Source organism: Dendrobium catenatum, unplaced genomic scaffold (assembly GCF_001605985.2).
Source record: "Dendrobium catenatum unplaced genomic scaffold, ASM160598v2 original_scaffold_51051, whole genome shotgun sequence".
NCBI lineage: Eukaryota > Viridiplantae > Streptophyta > Magnoliopsida > Asparagales > Orchidaceae > Dendrobium > Dendrobium catenatum.
This window is the reverse complement of record NW_021369505.1, coordinates 493,281-516,689: the sequence shown is the minus strand read 5'-3', so window position 1 is coordinate 516,689 and position 23,409 is coordinate 493,281. Positions and strand designations below refer to the sequence as shown.

General features: G+C 38.1%; 2 protein-coding genes across 7 annotated transcripts in view; both read right to left on the bottom strand.

Moving 5' to 3' along the window:
• Positions 1–1,379: 1,379 nt before the first annotated feature.
• The window catches only part of LOC110116032, a 30,315-nt gene continuing 8,285 nt past the window's right edge, over positions 1,380–23,409 (bottom strand). For 2 of the 6 annotated variants that reach the window (XM_020849468.2, XM_020849469.2), the window contains exons 3-6: positions 9,278–9,534; positions 8,554–8,644; positions 3,265–3,331; positions 1,380–1,652 (exon numbers count right to left, since the gene is read on the bottom strand). In XM_020849468.2, the coding sequence (XP_020705127.1) occupies positions 1,599–1,652; positions 3,265–3,331; positions 8,554–8,644; positions 9,278–9,534 (469 nt within the window). In that variant the 3' untranslated portion in view covers positions 1,380–1,598. Of the gene's footprint in view, positions 1,653–3,264; positions 3,332–8,553; positions 8,645–9,277; positions 9,626–10,335; positions 10,451–23,409 lie in introns of all 6 variants that reach the window. The other 4 variants (XM_028691699.1, XM_028691700.1, XM_020849471.2 and 1 more) reach the window with 4 other exon arrangements.
• LOC110116031 (scarecrow-like protein 34) lies at positions 11,206–22,735 on the bottom strand. The gene has a single exon (XM_028691698.1). It carries the CDS (start codon positions 14,966–14,968, stop codon positions 13,931–13,933), a length of 1,038 nt encoding a protein of 345 aa, XP_028547531.1. The 5' UTR covers positions 14,969–22,735; the 3' UTR covers positions 11,206–13,930.

Below are 23,409 nucleotides of genomic sequence, written 5' to 3'. Positions count from 1 at the left end.
CGACCCACGACTTGTTCTTAAAATGCAAACATGGAGGCTGCAATGTTCAAGGCCAACGCATGGCGATGGTGAGACTCTTGCAGACGCGAGGTAGGCATGAGGCCAGCATGGCGACTAGTGAGGTCCGCGAAGCCGTGAAGGATCGGCTGGTCCTGCTTGATCTTGGGTCAGCGGATGTGAGGGCCAGCGTGTTGCGAGGATCGACTGCCCGCTATCGTATGCGGTGACAAAGACAGCCTACGCGAACCGACGAACGTATGGCAAACGAGACGAAATTTTGGGTTGGCGGGTCAACCCGAACCTGACCGGTTTATAGAAACGGGTGGAAATCTTGAACCCGAACCCTACCAGTATGGCAAATGAGTTGACTCGAACCCGAATTCTTCGGATTGGGTCAGATTTTGACACCCCTAGATTAACTCATGTACACGTAGAACAAAAATAAATATAATTTTGAAATATATATATATATATCCTTTAATTTAATTTTTTTAAAATGACATTATGCGCTACTTTTAAGTTTTAACTCAATATATAATATTATTTTTCTTGAACAAAAATACATCTTTATTTAATATTTCTTTCAATTTTATAAGGAAAGCAACAGTGCATTTGTAAATAATTTTTTTGATGTGACAGTATTCTTGTAAAATAAAAATTACGCAAATCTTAACTGTCCTATTTTAATAATTTTCAATTAAAATTAGTTAAATAGATCCTCCACTCTTTTTTTTTTTTTCAACTCCATTCGTGCCAAACCGAGGATGTGTTTATTTATGTTTGTATTTGTTTATTATTAGCTTGTTTAAATTTGGTTCAAACTCAATTCCAACTTTTCTATTTGTATTCAAGCTTAAATTTTTTTTTAAATAATAGATACTCATATTTATTTTATATTTGGTTCATGTTCAATGTATTTTATGTTTATCGAACTTTAAACGAATAAATCTTATCCAGCCCACTAACAAACAACTATCCAGAACACGTTCAAGTACATATCTAACAAATATTTTCAATCTATTGAACAAGCTCATTCACGAACAAATAAGCTCATAAAATAATTCTTTGTATAAGCAAATTTAATTCAAGCTAGTTCATGAAATTTAATTCATACTATTTATGAACATAAACGAGCTGAACAGATATATTTTCAAATTTGTATATTTAACAATCATACATTTCAAAAAGTATTCGAACTTATTTGATTACTTAAACAAATGATCATGAACGAATTATAATCAAATCAGCTCGATTCATTCACGCTTAGAGCTTATTTTTCTCTTGGATGACTTTTCATCCCTATAAATAATTAGGAGAAATCGAATAATTAGAACTCAAACATAATACCATCAAAATGGAAGGTTAAGAAAAAAATCAAAGGAAAAAAATTGGTCGATTCACAACTTTCATCCATTGCTGAATTTCAAATGTTTTAAAGTAGTACAAGTAAATATAACAAGAGATGTCGAGTCACACAGAATATGGGTGAGAAGCTGGCCGTAAACGATTTACGGCTTTCTGTAATGAATCTCAAGAAGCTAAAATTTGATACAAAGGAACTAAGTTTTCATCAGTAATGAATTATTTGAGGCCTCTAATCAATCATACAAACCCTCCTGCTCCCAAACATCCACCAGAAAGTCGACCATTTCCTGCCAAGCAAGAGGGGGAAAAAAGAAGTCATCATTAGCCTTATCTCAACTACTTAGAATTGGCTCCATGGTTCCTCATTTTTTTTTAATTTGTTCTTGTGATTGTTGTTAAGAGGTACTAAATATATTATTTTCATTTTGAAAATTTTGTATCTGTATTACCTTAAGGCTTCGTTGGGGACGGCTTTCTTACTACTTCTTAAAGCAGATTTTTAATAGAAAAAAATTAATTTTAATTTTTTTCTACTAAAAATCTGCTTTGAAAAGCAAAAAGAAAGCTGTCCCAAACGAAACCTAAGTCTAACAATTTGTCTTCTTAATCCTCTCATACTAATTTCAACCATTATACTAATACAATCATTACTTAAATTATCCTTAAATTTGTCACATCTTAATATTTTCATTTCTACCTTCTTAGGCTTCAGGTGAGACAGCTTTTTAGTACAAAAATTTTTAGTTCAATAATTTTTTTATAGTAGAAAGTTGATATATGGAGTGTAATTTTAGTAGTAATAGACCTAGTGAGGAGATTGTGACTTTGGACGATCAAGTCATTAATAATAGTACATGTTTTAGATATCTTGGATCTATTGTTCAGAGTGATGGTGAAATAGATGGGGATATTATCAGCAGAATTCAAGTTGGATGGTTGAAGTGGAGGAATGCATCGAGCTTGTTGTGTGATAGAAAAGTATCCCTCAAACTTAAGGGAAAATTCTATAAGATGGTAGTGAGACCTGCAATGCTTTATGGTGCTGAATGTTGGCCATTAAAAGAGAAGTATAATACTAAGTTAAGTGTGGCAGAGATGAGGATGCTCAGGTGGATGAGTGGCTTTACCCTTAGAGATAGGATACGAAATGAGCATATACGTGAAAAGGTTGGAGCAGCTCCAGTAGAAGATAAGATTAGAGAGAGTCGCCTTAGATGGATTGGTCACATAAAACGGCGGCCTTCCAATGACCCGGTTAGGAGAGTAGAGGTATTAGATTTGACTTATGTTAAGAAAGGTAGAGGCAGACCTAAAAAGACTGGATAAAGGCTTGATGTTGTTGACTAGAAAGTTGATTTAGAAAGCAGTAAGAAAGCTGTCCCAAACGAAACCTTAGTTATCAATAATTTTTTTTTTTTATTGTCAAACAATCGGGTCCACATAACACCATCAATTAATTACAATAACTACAACAACATCAAACCTTTGTCCCGCTATATGGGGTTGGCCGATATTTAACTTTTGAAGTAAAATCCCAATCTATATATCCACTCTTTAGTATATTGATCATTGACGAATAAAGTTATCAAACTCCGATACCACTTTGCCTTATAATAAATTTAGCCCATAATAGTTAATACCAACCCCACTAAAATTATTTGTCATATATTAAATCTTTTCTCTACTAATTCTAAATACATTATTTGCAAAAAGCGCATTAAGAAATATCATTTATAATAATCTTTATAACAAATCTTGAAAAAATTAACTCAATATTGACCTTTGATGTATTTCTACTAAGTGAACACTCTTTAGTAGCTCTTTCACAGTTTGGTCACCTAATAGTTCACAGTTTTATTGGATTAGTAAATGATGGGAATGAGGGCAGTAGTATCTTACAGGTAGAGGGATAGGTTGTGGGAAGCGCTTGTTGCTCCCAAGCAAACTGTCATATGTGGCATTCCAACTGTAGCAAGAACAAATAAGCAAAGTATAAGGAACGTTTGAAGTGTCACTAAATGACTAGGGTTCATGTAGCATCAGCAATTATGGCAGTGTCAAGTAGACAATTACAAAAAGCAAAAAAAAAAAAAAGCATCATGAATAAGAAACATCCCAGAAAGTCAAAATTAAAAAAAAAAAAAAAATTAATAAAAACCAAAGTTTTTAACAGGTATATAAGATACAAACTTCATCCTTCCATCCAATGCAATTACAAGCTCTGATTTTTGCTTTTGGTATGTCAGAAAGTGAAGGAGGTCAGTCATATATAGAAAGGTTCTGATGAGGACATCCTCCGTGCATTTCAACATCGGCAGGATCGTAGATCGACGGCTATGATTCATAGTTTTTATCAAGGCTTTGAAAACCGGATCGGACAATGAACCGGAAAAACAAGAGGTTAGCGGTTCGATGGTTCCACCGGGGTCGAACCGGATGACGTAATAAATATTTATTATATTTAAAAAATAATCATATATTTAATTCTATGAGAGGATCTAAAATTTATAAGTATATAATTGGTAATATTTGGTCTTCGTTTGAGATAGTGTTTTGACTATTCTCATATAAGATAAAAAAATAAAAAATAAAAAGTAGAAAAGGTAGACGTGGAGTTCTGTACACCACTCTATTTGTCTTTTTTCTCCCAGCAACAAAGCCTTAAGCTTTCTCCGACATCGTCTCAACCATCTCCAACATCTTCTCAGCTTTCATCCTCCGCCATTCTCGTCTCCTACAGTGGCATCTTTGAGCTCCATTTATTTTCTCCCGCAACTCATCAAAAATGACCTCCTTGCAGTCGAATAGATCCACAGCAGCGTCGGCAGGGCTTGAGGCAAGACGGGCACCGGTGGCGCAGTCGACAGGTGTTGAGACAAGACCTGTGTTGGCAGGATCAGCACCAGTGTGATGGGGGCCGCCATGGCTGGTCGTATCTTCGTCGCTGGCTACTCCCTCTCTGTCTACGCACGCACCCCTTCCAAAGCGGCTGCCCACCCCTGCCGCCGGCGCCCGTCTAGACTCAACCCCTCCCAACCAGGCATTCATCTCATGGTGCAGAGACGGCAACCTTTTGCTCAACAACTCCCGCATCATGGCGTGGCATAGCTTTAATCCGAATGAATTATACGACTGGCCGGTTATTAAAAACCGGGACCGGTCAAACTGCCGGTTCGAGCGGTTCAATACCGGTTTTGTGCGAAACCGGTTTTAACAAGAACCGTAACCGGCCGGTTCGCGGTTCAACCGGCCGGCCCGGTCCGATTTTAAAAGCATTGGTTTTTATTTATGTGTCTTAGTGCATTTCTTTTATTTATTTTTCAGTTTTCCATTTGTATCCCTATGAGGGATCTGTGTCATGTTGTAGCCTGAGGGCATTTGTGTCTTTTACATTTTGTGCTTTGGAGGCCTATATATGAAGGCCTAGTCTTTGAATTCTTGGCTAATAATAATGTTGATGAATGAAATTTTCTATTATTGATCTCTTTGTGAGTTCGTGAAAATTCTCAAGATCTCTTTGTGAGTTTTTGAGGTGGTACTTGAGGATCTCTTTGTGAGTTCTAGTGGAGGTGGAACTTGAGATTTGTAGCTCTCTAGATTTTCCCTTTCCCCTACACCTATCTTCCTCTTCCCCTACCTAATCGAAGCATCACCACCCTCCTAATTCCCCACCGGTCCCAATAGCTCCACCGCCGGCATCTCTTGGCCGATCCAGCCACCGGCGGCTCACCCAACTCCCACGACCGGCGGCCAGCCCACCGCCCCTTGACCTCCAACCTTGCCGCCGGCTCCCCTTTGACCCAACCCCTTTTTTTTTAATTTCAAATTCCTATTGATTAAATTACTTCCTAATTAGTCTTTCTTTATTTAGGAAAGTCAATTAAGAGAATTTAAACCTATTTTGAAATTCAAACCCTTTTCCCTCTCATATTAAACCAAATTGGGAAGTTATTTTAAATTTAATCAAATCTGAAATTAAAATCAAATTTGATTAGAATATATTTAATAACCGATGGGCCCCACTTACTTAAATCCCAAGCCCCTCTATGCTCCCTATATGGCCGGCCACTCCACCCTCTCTCTCCCATTAAAACACCATTAATCCCCCTTCCCTCCTAGCCTAATTTCAAATTTAAAATTCTGAATTTGAAATTAATCCCTTCTTTTATTGGAAACTTGAAATTAAATTCATGTTTATTCCCTCCCACTACCTAACCACCCGCCCCGAGTCTCCCTCACCCGAGCCCCAACTCCACCCACACGGCCCACCTCCTCCCTCTCCCTCTAGCTCACGGCCAAGCCCATCTCCCTCCCAAACTGCCACTTCCACCTCCCCTCTCTCCCTCTCTTCCCTTCTTCATTCAATACGAACATAAATGGTGGATCCGGAAGTTGATCACGGATTCGTTTACAATTCTCAGGAGGAAGTCGACATCATTCAATCACCGTTCTTCGATCCCGGATTTGGGTCTGAAGACACCATCGAAGAATACATGGAGCGTATTCTCTTTATTTTGGCGGACATCATTGAAGAGCAACAACCTACAGAATCGTGGAAGATCGCAGGACGACCACCCGCCTCTCCAACTCTGGCCAACTCTCCGTTGATCAAAATCTCTGGCATCCTCTGTCTCGCAGTGGCATCACTGGGCTTGCTAACCTTTGTCCTCCGCTAAACCTACTTCCAAGGAACGATCGAGAGGGAAACTTGATAGGAAACACTTGAAATCAAGTATTTCCTATTCACCTTTACAACAAAACTCCGCGAAATACTGCTGTCCGGAGCAGGAAAACAGTAAAAACAGCGAAAAAAACTGTAGAAAACTGAGAGAAATTCGTAGGAAAAACTTGTATTTTACTAGTAGAAGAAGAAAACAACAAAGATACAATTGATCCTCAATTCGAGAGGAGGATCGATCTCTCCCAAATCTCTAGACGCCGCTAGAGCCCAAAGAAAACCTAAATCTAAGAGATCTCAAATTTCAGCCCAAATTCAAGATACCCAAACCCTAGGAAAAACATCTATTTAATGCACACAATTCAAAAGGAATTCCCTAAACAATCCCTGCAATCAATTTCCCTCCTAAACTTCCTCAATTTTCCTTCCCGAAACCGTCCCGCAAGGCGTGTCTCGCGCGCGGCTTCCGCCCAGGCAGAGCTGTTTCGCGATTTTGCCCGTGAACCGGTCCCGCCTGGACCGGCTGGACCGGTCAAACAAAACTCTAAGGTGAAAGTTCTAATTGTTAAGAGGTGGATTATTGTTAATCGCATATTTGTTTATTATTTTCTTGTCATTATTCCGGATCGCTCTGTTAATCTAACGTGTAACAGCATGCTAGAAGCAAGTCAATAACTACGAAAACTGAAAATCCTAAACTTAGTGAATCATTAATGTTATAATTTCATTGCGGAAACAAATTTCTTAATAAGATCTTGCAATTCCGTTGGTTGTTTCACATCAGGTTCACTATAAGAAAAGGTAATGAGACGTTTATGGTGCCTTTGCTAGGCCAAATCAACATTTGCCTGAAATAACAAATGGATTTCCAAAAATTCATGATAGAACTACAAATTTATGTAAATATTAGGTTTAATTAGTTTAGTATTTGCAAATTGCAATCGTTAAGGGTTGAGTGATGATAACATATTTATTCCTTATGATGTACTTGCTTAAGATTAATTCACAGACATCATTGAGTTTCAAATTTGTATACCCTCATAAACTTTTAATCATTTTATTCCATATCAACTCTCCGAAAGTGAACTTCATCATTGAAGTTGATATCAACAGAACTAAACAGACTTGTAATGATTAAATTAAATTTTTTGATTGGCACCATCGCATAAACTCCTTTCGCCATTGACCTATTCATTAGATATACCTTATTCAACATTGAATGCTTCTTATACAAGTGACTTTCATCAATTCAATTAAGGTATTCTTATGCAATATATGGAAGACAATATTGTTTTGTCAACATCATGCATACACCTCCCAATGCATATTTGTTTAGGAGATCCCTATTTTTCATACTCATGGTAGTAGGGTTTGCCTTAAAGAGACAGATGCAGATTTTTTTGGTACAAGTAATCCTCAATCTGTATCTTCTCTTACTCGAAATTCTTATATCAAACTTGTTGATATTCACCTTCCCATTAGTGAATACAATTGCTCCCATTTTTTCCTTCTAAGAACTTGAAGCACAGCATTAATGCTAGTTGTTTAGGAAAGTATGAGCAATGACGATCAATAAGAAAGGGTGGGTAAAATAAACTACAAGAAAAAAAAAATAAGAGACAGATTTCCGAGGTTTTATCTACAACCATGACTGCACAGAGGTATATTCCACCAGCTTTCAAGATGCGTATAGAATTTAAATATTTATCCTCAAATATTTTATCAATTTTTTTTCTCTCTAGATTTTACTTCTCTCACATTGTTTCTTCTTCCAATTGATTTCCAAATCTTTTATCAAAGCAATAAAACAAGCAATCTAGTCTCGAATATATTATAATTAAATTAAAAAAATTTATATATATATATATAACAACTTTATAATATCACCTTTATTCCTGATCTTCTCCCTATTACCATTATAATCTACACAAGAAAACCTCGCTAATATTAGAGATCTTCTTGGAACGATTAGGCTTTCTCATACCTTCAAGAACAATCACCAACAAAGAGAAACCTATCACAGCTAATTGAAACCCACGAGATTTTTTTTCCGATACATGCAGCCTTCATTGTTCTTATCAAGTTAATGAGATCATAACAGACGCTTTGTGTAACAGATATACCTGAATATAGTTATTACTGTAAGAAAATTTTACATGCACATGAGCAATCAGGTATATCCCTAAAAAGTTAAGGAAATTTGGATTTAACATGAGATGCTTGAACATAAAGGTTTGTCTTGATAAAGGCAGTTAGGTTACCCTCATTACGACTAATTGTGACCAAGGAACATGGCTCAAAGCACAAAAATAGATTCTCTGCTAACAGGGTTAAGGCTTCAAATACCAAGACCAAATCAAAACCCATTTAAGAAGGTACTTGGTACTGTTTTCCTGACAAACAAGGGATGAAATTAATGGAAAGATGAATTGTAACTGAAAGAAATATGATATGATATGAAATTAGCAATTTCTATGCTGGATCAATTAGATGCAAAGAAAAAAGCACACCTTAACCTTGGTTCTCGAACCTGCTCAGACACTTTTTGTGAGTTTTTATTGCCAATCCATTGCTGCCTAATTTGGTTCCATAGAAGAAAACCTGCATTTTATGTGGGCTGCTTAGGGTATAATCAAAGCATTTATAATGATAGATTTAGACCAGATAACAGCAATGAAATCATCTCTCTTAAGAAAAGTATTATGAACAAACAAAATGCTCCTCTAGTCGAACAGTAGACAAGAATCTGCTAAGTTTACCATATCAAAACTGCAAAAAATTTGCTAAGTTTCCCATATCAGATTCTGTTTGCTATGCATATCAGGCATAGTTCCTAAATTATTTTAGCAAGTTGAAGGAGCCAACAAGTGACCGTCACCATCTGCTTGAGCAGCATTTCAACTATTGTGGGTTTGTAGTTAAACTTGAATATTTCTTAGCCAAATTTCCTTTTCATGAATTTTATCTGTCAAAAAGGTTTCTTGTTAATCAACATTTGTTGACTCGCTTTCAAGATGCTATCAGGAAAATGTTCCTGTTTATGCTTTGTTATTTCCTTTTAATTATCATCTTTACCTGCTTCAAAATGAACTTAAAATATCAAGAGTTTAAAAGGAAAAAAATCCATAACAGCATAAAGCCAACACTAAATAGTTGGGAAAAGGTTAACAATGACGTGAAAAGTCATCATATCAGATTAGCTAATAAATAAGAGCATGTCCGTTTGAAACAAACCGTGATTCACAAATTCTGAAGGGTTGCTTGTACTTCCAGTTCCACCGTGGGAGTCAAGAGTTTGAGTTGATGTACTAATTGAAGAGATGCTTCGTTGAGACTGAACTCCACTGTTCTCCATTTCATATGTGCTTGTACTCCAAAAGTCGTCAGATAAACCAGGTTTTCTAATGGATTGGCCTTGGATTTGCAAGCCCTTTGAGGGCTCATCCACAGCTGTTATTGGAGTAGGTTTAGTATAGCAACCAAGGCAGCCTCTGCTCTGTTCCAAAACAGGATATATCAATGGCGAATTGGCATCAAATTCAAAATGCCAAGCATGCAAGTAAAAGTGGAACCTTCAGCAGCCTAATACAAAACCATTGGCATCAGCTTAGGATAAGAAGCATGGAAAAAAGAAATTACAAAACAAGAACAAAGAGTACATCTCCATATCAACTCTTCTAACCAGTTCTTAATTTGGGATTCTGCTTACCACAAGAACAATTCTTCTCAAATAACATGAAGAACATTGGCATACAAATCAAATTGTCAAGTCACAACTGTTAAATTGAAGCTGATAGTCAAATATCTTTAAATAACAGGCCAAGAACACGCCTATTTGAAATCAACACAGGTTGTTCTATTTTCATGTAAGCATAACGGAGGCAAAAACCAAAATCATGCAAGATGAACTGATCCCCATTATAATATTTCCATTAGATCTATTACTCAGGTAAAGATTTAAATTTGAAAACAAATATGACTAGCTAATTATGAGCAAGTGACAAATACTAACTATCCGGCTACCATTCAACATCAAAGGAAAATAAGAATATTGCCTCATATTAGTGATGATAAACCTTATAATGCAAATTATATGGCAGAGGTGCACTGATGCGAGATGACTTTTCTGTCCGAGGAAAAGAGTTTGTGGAAGGCAAAAGGTAAAGTTGAAAAACTATGCACACATTTTAAGAATAATACCACATTGAAAATGGCTTTCATGCATTGGTTATTATGCACCCAATTTAGTTTAAACAGGATAGCCCTACCCTAATAATGCCCCCCACACTTACCTTACCTTATGCACCAAGTGTGGTCCGCCTCATCTCATAGTTGGCATTCATTGCCCATTCCTGTGGCACTCAAATGACTACTTCTATGGCAAAAACTGACAAGCTTGCTCTAACCCTGAGGAAAATATCAAATATACCACTATGGTACTATCAGGTCCCAAAAGAATCAAACTACCACTAACTGGATGATGACTAAAACCACAGTAAATGACAATTGCATACATACCATGATTCAATTACCATATCAAAAAAGCTAATTATACAAAGACATGCAAAAAATAAACTAATTTGTGTTGCATCCTTCAAAAACAATCAAGCATGAACAGTACATAATGCCAAGGAAACGGAGAATCTCCAATTACTTTACTCAAACTTTGCATGAAAATATAGAAGCTCACTCGGAAAAACTGCTACATAAAATGTTGACTCATCCGAATAATCAAAATTTTGAACGTTGGGAAAATTTAATCTCGAACAAAATGCCTTACTCGTTTAATCCATGTGTGCATGAGCATGCACATATTAAAACACAGGTGGAAAATTCTATTCTACCAAGTTTACCTCATCTTCAGGATCAATCTATCATTTATCTACCTAATCATGCTAACTACGAGCAATCACAAGAAAGATATATAAAATATGATAACGATGATCATGAAAAATCAACATGCTCCGACACATTCTTCTCTTTACAAAGGCTTAAAAGTGCCAAATAAACTTGTTAGGTATACAAACAAAAAGGTTGAAGGTAAATCTCCATATTAATTAAATATTGATTTCAATTAAAAAAAATTAAGCTTCAATCTGATGTCAAATCAAAGCGGTTTTATTTTTCTTAAGTTGGAAATTAAATTCTGATCAGTTTGAGGTATTATATGTATTTTTTTGATTTAATTTGGGTTTATTGGAATTTTTGGAAGTTTTTTATGCTTAATTAAAGGATTAATTAATTAGATATCTTAATGATTTTAAAATCAGTAAAAAATTTTCTATGGGTTGTAGATGTCACTAGGTTCAAATTGTTCAAATTTCATATCATAGGAGGTATATCCTATTTTCTAAAATTATTTTAAGTTTTCTGGACATGGATCCTTAATTATTATCCTTAAATCCTTAATAATATCACTGGTTTGTGCAGGTTTGAATCAAAGTTCTACTAACCCTTGGACAAGCATAACAAGCACATCTAAACACAATCAAGTCCTTAAAACTAGGAGAGCCTAGGCTAAGTGAGTGTGTGCATGCTAGACATGCAAAGTTTGAAAACAATTAACATAAGTAATACTTGATTAGTGAATAGTTGGAACACAACAATCCACTAATCCTTCCCTATCCTATATCTCACCCTAACCAAAAAAACAAACAGAAAATCTAAAATTATCACTTGCCAAATAAAATTAATTTTCCCTTACTCCCTCAACCAAACATAACTACATTGATTCAATTTGAAGATTATTAGATTCAGCAACAACTGGAAAATTTCAAGTTTTATACTTTTTCAATTATGATGGGGTTCAGAAAACAAACGAGAAATCTGTAGACATCACTTGCAGATTAGTAGAAATTTTGTCATTTGAGAATTAAACTTAGATTTTCTTGCCTATATTGGTCTTAATATGGCAGCTAGTACCTGTAGAGCTTAAAACCACTAAACCACGCAAATACGCACACCAAGCGCTAAAGTGAACCATCACAGTAAGATGGTTGATGTTCAGGTCTGAGGTTTGTTTATGGAAAGTAGAGGTGCTTTGGTTATTTCTATGCAACACACTTAATGCAGAGATGTGTGATTCTGGTCCAACTGTCCAAGCTCTCTTAATGAAAGGGAGGATGCCGGCAGAAAAGAAAATGGGAACTTATGATGCAAATCAACATATTGATTTGGATTTCCATTAAGCTAGATTGTGTTGGTTTATCAGTTGTTAACGGGCTAAGTTGTGGATCTTTGGGTTGCTAAATTTACACTTGAGTTTGTTTGGCATAACACCAAGATCCATAGGCCTCGTCACAACTATTAATGTACTTATTATTGATTCGAAGACTTAATTGATGAGATGGCAAAATTAAGTTCGTCGAATCTAGAATTTGTCGAATCTAGAACACTGACCCAAGATCAAATAAACCCAATGCTTGGCTAGAGGATGCTAAAAATTATGGGGAGGCTGGTCCGTTTTGACCACTTATTTCAGTCGAACAACAATACCTGGCTTATCCATAATAGATCCGCCTCAATCCCATTAATATTTGATATATCGAGTTGAGTTCGATCAGATAACCTAGAAATTATTAGTAGTATACAACCCAAACTCAATAGGCTGGATTAGCCACAAGAAGATTATGCTATTTTATCTTAAAATTGAAACAATTATCATCGCTTGCTCCAACTACTTACCAAATGTCATGTGGTTCCATACAAATTGAATGCCACAGCTTGTAGAATCAATGTCCTCCACAATGGCCATGTCGCATATCTTCCTTAGAAAACCGCCCAATTATCTTATGATCATTCGATGTGTACCACTTCACTTCCTATAGATTGCAACGTGATATGCTATGCATATCACTACTAGAATAAGTTGCCTATGGCTCTTGAGTTGTTATCTGATGTAGTTGGAGACAATCGTTGGATCGTTGGAAGAAGATGATGCTTAAGGATTTCCAAGAACAAGAGGACAACCAAGCTCAAATGCTTCAATTCATATAATATTCATCAATGAGTTTTCTTTCCTCTTACAAATTCCCTATATATAATTCTAAAGTAAGGGAAACCTAGAGAATCCTAGAAGATTCTAGAAAACTTATAACAATTAAATTAAATAACCTAAGAGATATTATAAGGTAAAAATACTCTGCATCATTCTCCCCTTGCATCAAAAGAGTTTGACTCCGTCGAGATGTGCCATCCTCCTGGATCGAAGATTTTGCAACTTCGATGTATGTCCACGATCTCATTCATTAGTGGTATTAGTTGCTTTGGCCTGTCCACGATCTCATTCATTAGTGGTATTAGTTTCTTTGGCCTTCCACTATTTTGCATCTCTATGGGTAGAAGCAACAACATATCTGTCTCGCAAAACAAGCAAGAAATCAATAAATGCTACCCATTTTAGTGCTGGAGCTAATAAAATCCTCTACAAGTCATTCTCAAAACCAACTTCTTATGCTTTTTCTAGTACAAAACCTACTAGGCAAAGCTGATCTGGCGGACGAGTTCCAACATATGCAAATACAACTCCAAACTCCTTTTCTTTCATTTCATCAAACACTTTGCTGGCACTTTTGATGTCACCACATTTAGCATGCATGTTCACTAAACCATTGGAAACATGGACAAATGGCGCGAAGCCATGATGAATGGCGCATCCCTGAACCAGTAATCCATCTCGAGGACTGTCAATATGGCACAAGCATGAAGGATTGCTCTTAATGAGCTTCCATTCGCATCAGTCAACCTCGGATTATTTGAAAAAGATACAGTACCCCCTTCATTAAGAAACTGGTCAATAGCATAAGCAACTAGCCAGACAGTGTCATATGCATACAACCCATAAGAGTTCAAGCTTGAACTTACATCTCGTTTCTGAAGCAATTTATTTCATCTCGATAAAAAAATTTGTTTGATATTTGAATATGGTGTATGAGGACGAAGAACGATGGCCCCTTGAATTAAACTCATGGTTGCAGGATCAGCACTTCCGGAAGAATCCAAGATTGACGAAAGCCAATCTGTATCTATCCACACATATCCAGCATTAAGCATCCTAATTTGTTTCAGAAGTACCGCCCTCTCGGTTCCGGCAAGACGGGCCTCAAGACCATTGGCAAAGTAGTGTGCGAGCCTCATAGAGGCATGGCCATGAGGAAACGAATGCTGCCGAATTTGTTTCAAAAACTCGTAGCCTCTAAGGTTGTTGTTGTTGTTGGCCACGATCTGTGTACAGTGGAGAAGAAAAATGTTGAAATCCACAACCTCCTCTTTCAGTTGCTTCTTCTGGCGAGACTTCCGACTAACGCCTGACTCATTGGGGATGGAATTTTTGGAATCCTTTCCCGCTTCTGTGAACACCTTTTCTCGAATTGCACTCACGTCTTGGGGAAACCTTTCACAGCTACAGAGCAGTACATCGTCGAACATCACCAAGGGAATAACCGGCTCTTCGTAGGAGAAAGCCAACTGGTTGATTCTCCTCGTCTCTTCGAAGCCTGAATCATCTAAACGGAGGTTCTTCTGCCTTCTCTCCTGTTTGATGGGGTTTTGTAGCAAGGTCAGATTTATTTCTCCAACTTTGACGGCCAACTTGTCTATACTTGGGAGGAACTTCTTGGCTTCTTCGATTCCCTTCTCGAACTGGATAGTGGGGAGGGTTTTGAACAAAAGATCGTTACCATTTCCATTAACGAAGCTAAGAGAAGACTGCGAAAGTGGAATCTGGTAATTTTGGTACTCAGAGAATTCAGAGTTGTCGTGAAAGGATTGGATTCCACTGTTGTTTGAGTTATGGCTCTTGTTGCTATCCAGGGTCTCAAGGCTTGGACTAGAGTAGAGAGGGAATTGATCTGGCGAAGAAGGGTACTTCTCACCTATGAGCTCATAGAAGGGTTTCTCTGTGGATTCGAGATTTGGATGCCTCATAGAAGGGCTGGAGGAAGGAGCGAGTGGCAATGGCGGAGTGGCAGAGGCAGTTACTTCCTCCGTTACAATAGGCGATGATTTGGCATGGGATTGCTCGGCAAGCTCGAGGGTTGCATTTTGCTGGAGCGACTAAAATGCAGGCGAATCTGCAGGAGGAAGTAGGGTCGGTTGTGCCTGCGTGTTGGTGGAGTAGAGGAGCGACGAGGACGGTATGGTTGCAGGACTGCCCATGATTCTGTCCACCGATTGAATGAAATTAACACATAAAGAATCTATTCGATCAATTGATGCTTCCACTTGAGCCAACCGAAGGGCTTCGCGGCGTCGATCACGATCAACAACCCTTCTTAGGCGGCTCTCTTCATGAGGATAGTGGGGCCGGCGGATCTAGCCATTGGAGTGGAAGTTGGAGCGGAGGATAGTCGTCTTCTTCTTCGTCGACCGCCCATCTCCTTCGGAGTCGATCATCGTCCGCCTCCCATCTCCTTCGGCGTCGATCTTCGTCGACCGTCCATTTCCTTTGGTGTCGATCTTCATCGACCGCCCATTTCCTTCGGTGTCGATCTTCGTCGACCGCCCTTCTTATTCAGCATCGATCTTCGTTGACCGCCCATTTTCTTCGGCTTCGATTGTCGTCGACAGCCCACCTTTTGCAATCCATCGTTCTTCGCAAGCTCCGGGCTCTGATACCAACTGATGTAGTTGGAGACAATCGTTGGATCATTGGAAGAAGATGATGCTTGAAGGATTTCCAAGAACAAGAGGACAACCAAGCTCAAAGGCTTCAATTCATATAATATTCATCGATGAGTTTTATTTCCTCTTACACATTCCCTACATATAATTCTAAAGTAAGTGAAACCTAGATAATCCTAAAAATTCTTAAAAAACTTGTAACAATTAAATTAAATAACCTAAGGGATATTATAAACTAAAAATGCTTCGCATCATTATCCATCGCAAAGCTATCTCAAGCCGATTTAACATCTATAAATACCTCATCCTTATGCCTTCATCATTAGGAAACAAACTCAAGCCATACCAAATTTCAGTCAGAAAGTAAATCAAAAAGATAAAAAAAGAGACATTCCTATAACAGAGAGACTTCTAATCATCCTCTTCTCCACTTCTAGCAAAAAAATTTCACGTGATTGTTATGTGCTCTTAAATAATAAATATAATTAGTATTGGGGTTTGCTCATAACAAAGAGGGGTTCAAAGTTCACAGGAATGATACCCATTTTGTTGTCTCCTTGCGAATGACCTTATTTTTCTTCAATGAAAAATAGTTAATTGAATATGACTCTAGTATCCCTCGCAAATGTGAAATGGAGAGAGAAATTAGCTTTTGCTGAGAGTGTAATGCTATGCTACGGTGAATGGAAGTTAAATAACAAATTTACTGAGTATTCATGAAACTTCTAAAAGTTGACAAAATGTCTATTAGCATACTAAGGAGTAATTACCATATACAAAAGCTTGTGCCATAAGACATTAAAAATTTATCTCCATCGTTATAAGTCATCCCAGAAATTTGTGCCTTTTTTTAATAAATCGTTCTCTGACACTCATTTTTATTTCATGTATTATTCCATCAAAATGTTTAACATAATTTCTAACCAAATTATATTTTCATTTAGCATTGTATTTTTAATCCTTTTACGTAATACTGTATATCATTCTTTCATGCTCATCATCCACTCACTCTTGTAATAAGTGCAACCTCTTCACTCTATCTATTACAATAGTTATGCCCATTCAACTTAAGAATTTCATTCCTGCTACACTCAACTTGCTTGTTAACGAGGTCTTTTTTTTTTTTTTTTTAAACTTGTTAAATAGGGTCTTTGTTGTTTCACACTCAACTATTGTTGTTTTGAATAATTTTTCTCATTGAGACATTATGTTATCACATAATCCTCTAATATCGTCACCATGCTTCAAAAACCAAGCCATGACCCTATTAACCATATCCTCATCAAGTTTTTATTCCTTTGTATAACAAATCCAAATTATAAAAGTCCATAACTAAGCATCACATAATCCTCAAGAAAGAACTTTGATTTATAATACTAATACAAGCCCATTACACGAAATCTTCTTAAGCTTTCCTTCATTATTTCAGCATTATCTTATTTACTTCATAATAATTCTCACCTATTAAATCCACGACATCAATAAACAACATAAGTAGCAGCGCAACCGCAACCGATAAGTAAATGATATAAGGTAATTGGGAAAGCGAATGAGAAGACCAACTATAAGCCAATGAAACTAATTTCCAAACAACATTAAAAATACCTAAAAGAAAAATTGTTGTATCAACTACAATTAAGCAAACAACTTAAGCCCAATATCGAGAGTAGCCAACATAGACAACAATAATCAGCTACTCATGGCAATCCAAAGTGGGGCATAGAATAAGAAACCGAATAGGACAAATCAACATACAAACATTAGATTGCAACTATTGCAATAAAATTCATTTAAGTAAAGCGAGGAAGAATGACGTCAACCGCTACATAAATAAAGAATGAGCAAAAGTCCAACCACCAAAATGATATGATGAGAGAAATCAAAACTCAAACAATTGCTTAGTAACAATGAATTCTAAAGTAAAACTAGTATTTATATAATAAGGACTGAGAACCACGAGCATCATATATTCATAAGTAGGATAACATAAAAAGAAATGGTCACCAGGATAGATGATGAGGGATAACTACTAAAATAAGAATAAAAAAGAGTATCAATAATATCAAAGCAAAGCAATTATAGAGATCATCAAAAACCACAAATAACTAAACCTAAGCTAAAAGCAAGAAGCATGTCATTGGAGTTTGGAGGATAAACTAGTGAATTTTAGGCATCTTAAGATAAGGTTTATCTTTTTCATCTATTTCTCATATAGCAAATGAAATCTTGATGATCAACTTTAGAGTCGAAATTAATCTGATATCAGAGGGCTCATCTAAAGCCAATGAACTATCCCCAACCAAACTCAGGATTTGTAACCGAATTCAAATATACCTAGCTATAATAATAGGAATCTCTCCAACAAAATACTTTAGAGGATGGGTGTTAAGAGTGATTGAAATATTAATTAAAGGATTATAAGAGATAAGCTCCCCTACACTCAGGACATTAAGGCAATAGGGAGAAGGCATCACTTAAGGAAGTAGGACAATCATTATACACATTAGAAGGTGAGCAGGATTCTCAAAAATGATTCTTTCGAAGGAGAGAAGGATTAACTCAAAACATTAGAGTTCTACATCAAAATTAGTTTGAATAAGTAAAACAACTTCAATAATATTATCACCTACAGAAATCATCCCAGGGATCTAAGCTAATTGATTCCCAATTGGATTATGAACATGCATGCACAAACCATTATTATTATGATTAATTATTAATTAAACAATCTTAGAAATTCTTATCATCATAAAGTGTACATGAGAACCATAGTAAATTGATGCTCAAAAGGATTAATAGATAAAATAGACTCCACCTTAAAACTCCCATTTGAAAACAATCCCCTCTTGATGCAACAATAGGAATCATGACCCCAAAAACATTTTATTCTCTAAATTCTTGATGAATTACATTGCAATATTAAATGTTATATTTGTGCATCTTACATTTTTGATAGTACGAAAGGGTATTATCCAAATTGACTTCCTGCCAATATCCTTCTTCAACATTTAAAATTCAAAATTATCATCAGTTTCAACAAGCACTCAGGAGATAGAAGGGCCTAGTAAACTTAGCACTAGCAGCATCCACCAACAAAAAATTACCAAAAGATCACATTAAGGGAGGGCATGACTTAATGGTTTATGAAATGAGCTCTTAGATAAGAAAAAGCTAACCAAATAGGAGCAATCGACTGTTCACTATTAGGATGAAATTAGGGGCCCATTTTTGCATCCTTCGAGTAAAGCCGAAAAAAATATTATGATACGCGCAAGAATAAGCAAATGTAATTATGCCACAAAGCAACGAGTACAAGTATGAGTCTTACATCAAGAAGGCCAACTAAGAAGTAACCAAAGAGGCCCAACTCATCAAAGTATTTCCTAATCAACACCCACACTAAAATGCCTAAAGAAAAAACTTACAAACAAGGATTAACTCAAATGATTTATTAAAAATGAAAATTTCTTCCCTAATCAACACTAAGGGCAACTTTTCCTTAAATGAAGATGCATTTTTTGTCCCTGTGGAAGAAAAGGATGAGATGTTACCAACAAACTCTTTAAGAAATAATTTTGGCACCTTACTTCCAGCATATAATTTTATACCAAATTTGATCTTGTGTCAATCCAAAAGACTAACAAATTGGGTAGATGATCTCAAAAGAGTAGGATTAGTGTTCTCCATCATACCCAGAGAAGCCCGTAGTGGTAGGGTATAAGAATTATAAGAAAGAGAAGGTTATCAGAACACCAAGTTTACATTGGGCCAACAAGCACTATAAGTTTGTCAATGTTTTTGTTTTTGTTTGTTTGTATGTATGCATATGATACAGTTGTGGACCCCACCTCATTTCAAGAGCCAAAAAGCTCTTGTTTTGTGGGTCCTAGCACCTCATTTCAGACCTATAGGAGGAAAGAGTTTAACGTGAGATCATTAGAGAAAACATAAGGTGCATTTATGGTGGGGAAAAGTTCAAGGGGAGATCATTGGAGGAAATGTGAGGTACATTCATGGCGAGATTAGGGCTAGTTTTAAGGGAAAAAAATTTGTATGCAGAAGGGATTATGTGAAGAATTTTCTGAAGTAGTTTTTCTTAAGTGATTTTGGGTTCCTGGTTGCTGGTATGAAATTGGGCAAAAGCCAATTCACCTCTCGAACAATGAATCAATTGTATTTTGTGTTTTTTTTTAATTGAAGATTATTATTTCAGTTTTGTTGGTGTTGTTCCTCCATACATTATTATTTTCTCTTGATTTTGGTGATCGTTTTGTGCTGGTTGGTGCTGATTTCGCTCTAGTGGATGTTTTTTGTGATGATTTGATCTCCAAAACATATTAAATTAGTATAAGAGAGCAAGTTTTGGAAGCCAGTGGCTGGGACAAGAGTTGAGTTGGAGGGGGAAGTTGGGCAGCTGCGAACGGATGTGGGATCGTTGAATGAGCATTTTTTAGCGATGAAATGAAGGTTTGGGAATCAAGAGGAGAAGATGAAGCGGATGTTAGAGTTTCAAACTAAAGCGGCTCTGTCAGAAGCAAAGAAGAATTAGGGAAATGACATGCCAAGAGGCGATGGATATGTAGAAATTTTAGGAGAGGGAATAACCCACCTTGAGCCTCTACTGAGCAGGATGATGGATAGAGAATATGGAGGTAGGAGAATGGAAACAAGAGATCAGTCGGACTGAATTTGAAGGAAGAGGGGTATGAAAGGAGAAGGGAGGAGAGGGAACTGTGTAGAGACCCCAACGCTCGCTTCATGGGAGGCATGGGGGGAGAAAGAGAAAATTGGGGTGGAGGAGTTAGTAAGCTGAAAATGTTGGTGTTTGAAGGATAGGATGCGCATGGGTGGATCTATAGAGTAGAGAGATATTTTGCAGTGAATGGGTTGACGAAAGGGGAGAGGCTTATGGCAGTGGCTCTATGTCTCAAGAGGAAGGCATTAACATAGTACCAATGGAGGGAGACAAGATATCTAATCCATTCATAGGAGTTCAAGGACTGTTTATTGGAGCGATTTTGAACCAAGCAATAAGGGGACTATTATGAGCAGTTCTTTTGTTTGATACAGGTGGGATGATGGAGTACCAAGAGAAATTTGAGCTTCTGTCGGACATTTAGGGAGACTACCGGAGACGGTGTTAGAAAGCAATTTCATGAAGGGACTCAAACCAAAGCTAAGAACCGCTGTGCGGGTGGCAAGACCCCATGAATTGGGAGAGGCTATAGAGTTAGCCCAGCTGATAAAGGACAAGAACTCACTTGAGAGGAGTAGAAAGTTTTGGAGGTTCTTACCGCACGATGACCACCTTCCTTACAACTAGGGCGTCGATTGTATCGGGTCTAAGAGAACCTCCAAAGGAGAAAGGTTTCGAAGCTCGGCCAGGAGGGAACTTTAAACGGCTGACTGATACGGAGTTACAGAACAAACGAGCTAAGTGTCTATGTCTTAGGTGCGAAGAGAAGTTCACACCGGGTGATGCTATCAAATATTTCTGTATTTTTATTTTTATTCGAACAATAGTATGTTTTATGTTCTTTTCTTTTTTTAGCTATCTAATGATGGGAAAGCATCCAATGAACATGGTAGGCTGTGCATGGGGTTTGGTAGACCTTTGATTTGATGGCTCAATTGGTCCTTGGCTGCTGCTGGTTCACAGGTTGGCTGTTTTGGGGCCTATGGTGATGTATGAAGAAGGTTGGAGTTGAGCTCATTCTCTTAGTTGCTTGAGATAATGTCTAGTAGCTCATTAATGTTCTAAAGGTAAGCTCATAAAATTGGATTCAATTTTGGAGTGGACTTGTCCCTTCTCCTTCCCCTTTCTTCTTGTCTCTTGGGAAACCGTGGCTTGTTTTTGTGCTGGCTGAATTCCGTGCCTTGGATTCCACGGTTGGCTGCTATTTCTGAGCATTATCTCCTTGGTTCCCACGGTGGCTGTTGGTTTTCCGAGCTGGGGGTTTTCCCGTGGCTTTTGATGCCTTGGTTCCGTGCGGTTCCTTTGGTTCCCGTGGTTGCTCCTTCGGTTCCTGAGCTAGGCTATTTTCCGTAAAAAGCAAATGGGGAAATTCCATGATTTGATGCTTAGGTTCTTGTGGAAATTAATTAAAGTTTTTGTTGGTATTCTTCTATCTTGCCTATAAATATGAGATGTTTTTGTAAAGGGGAGTTGATTATTGTGAGCAAATTTGCTATTGACCTGCGGGTTATTGGAAAAGCTTGCGAGCTTGTTCCATTCTTCTTCTCATCTCCTCTGGAAATCTTGTGAGCTCTTTCCACCCTTCGTCTTGGCTTCTAACCTCTTTCGTCTCTCCGCATGTTCCACTCCATTTGTATCCTTTTTCTTGAGCTTTGGTGGTGATTGTTGGCTAACTTAGAAGCATCTGTTGGAAGAATTGAACGATCTTGCAGTGGTGGACCATCAGTTTGCCAGCCTTATGCACTTATCTTATTTAACCTACAATTCGATGCATGTGAGGAACCCGCTCTGACGGTTATCTGAAGATAGCGTTGTTTTTATTTTCTTTATTTCTTAAAAGTCTCTTCGTGTTTTCTTGTTGGATTTTGAGTGTTTTAGTTGATTACTTCTATTTTAATAGAGTCTGGTTTGAGTTCTATCCATTGTTCTCTTTGTTTCAGTTTTCTAACGCTTGTGCTTACATCACCGGGCCATAGGTGTAAAATTCGCACCTTTCATGTCCTTTTTGTTTGTGATGAGGAGCAGATAGGCAGGTAAAGGTAGAAGGAGAAGTGGAAGAGGAAGAGGAGCCCTTACACTTAGGGGTGTCAATTCGGGTCAACCATCGGTTCGGGTCGAACCCGACCCGACCCGTATATAAACGGGTCAACCCAAACCAGACCCATTTTTGCAAACAAGCCGGACATTTCAACCCGGACTCGACCCGGCCGGGTTGCCAGGTTAACCCGACCCGACCCGCGACCCGGCAGTGGGCGACGCGCGAGGGTTCAAACAGCGCGGGCAGCGGCGGACGGCGGCAAGGTTCGGCGACGGCACGCGGGGCAGCGGGGCTGCGGTTTGGCACGTGCGGTTCGGCGACGGAGCGGGTTCGACAGTGGCACGCGGTTCGGCGACGGCGCGGCAGCGGCGGCATGCAGGTTCGGCAGCGCGCGTACGCGGGGCAGCGGTGCCGCAGCGGGGCAGCGCGGGCTGCAGCGCGGGGCATGCGAGCAGCGCAGGCAGCAGGCAGCGCTGGCACGGGCAGCGGGCGGGGGCATCGGGAAATTCAAAATTTTTTAAAATAAACGGGTTTTCGAGTTGACCCGGCAACCCGCCAGGTCAACCCGACCCGACCCATTTTATCAAACGGGTTGAATCTGCGAACCCGGATTTTTCAGGTCCGGTTGTCGTGTCGTGTCAAATATTAACACCCCTACTTACACTTAGAGGTGGCTGAGATTTTGTTGAATTATGTATTGGGATTCACCCCAAATCACATTATGAAAATGAGGACAAAGATAGGAGTGGAAGCAGTGATAATTTTGGTGGATAGTGGGGCTACCCACAATTTCATATATAATCAGACAGTTGCCAAGCTAGGATAAAGCTGATAGATAGGGGATGTTTTTGGAGATGATGGGCACAAGGAAGGAGGAGAAGAGAAGGGGTATTTGTCAAGGATTAGTGGTGGAGTTGACAACAGGGAGGATTTTCTTCCAGTTGAGTAGGGAAGTATGAATCTGATCTTGAGTATGAAATGGCTACAAACTTGAGGGGAGACCAAGGTGGA

Bases quoted from the DNA above. Each gene is read 5' to 3' on its own strand.
- LOC110116031 (XM_028691698.1), bottom strand. From the start codon at position 14,968: ATGAGGCATCCAAATCTCGAATCCACAGAGAAACCCTTCTATGAGCTC.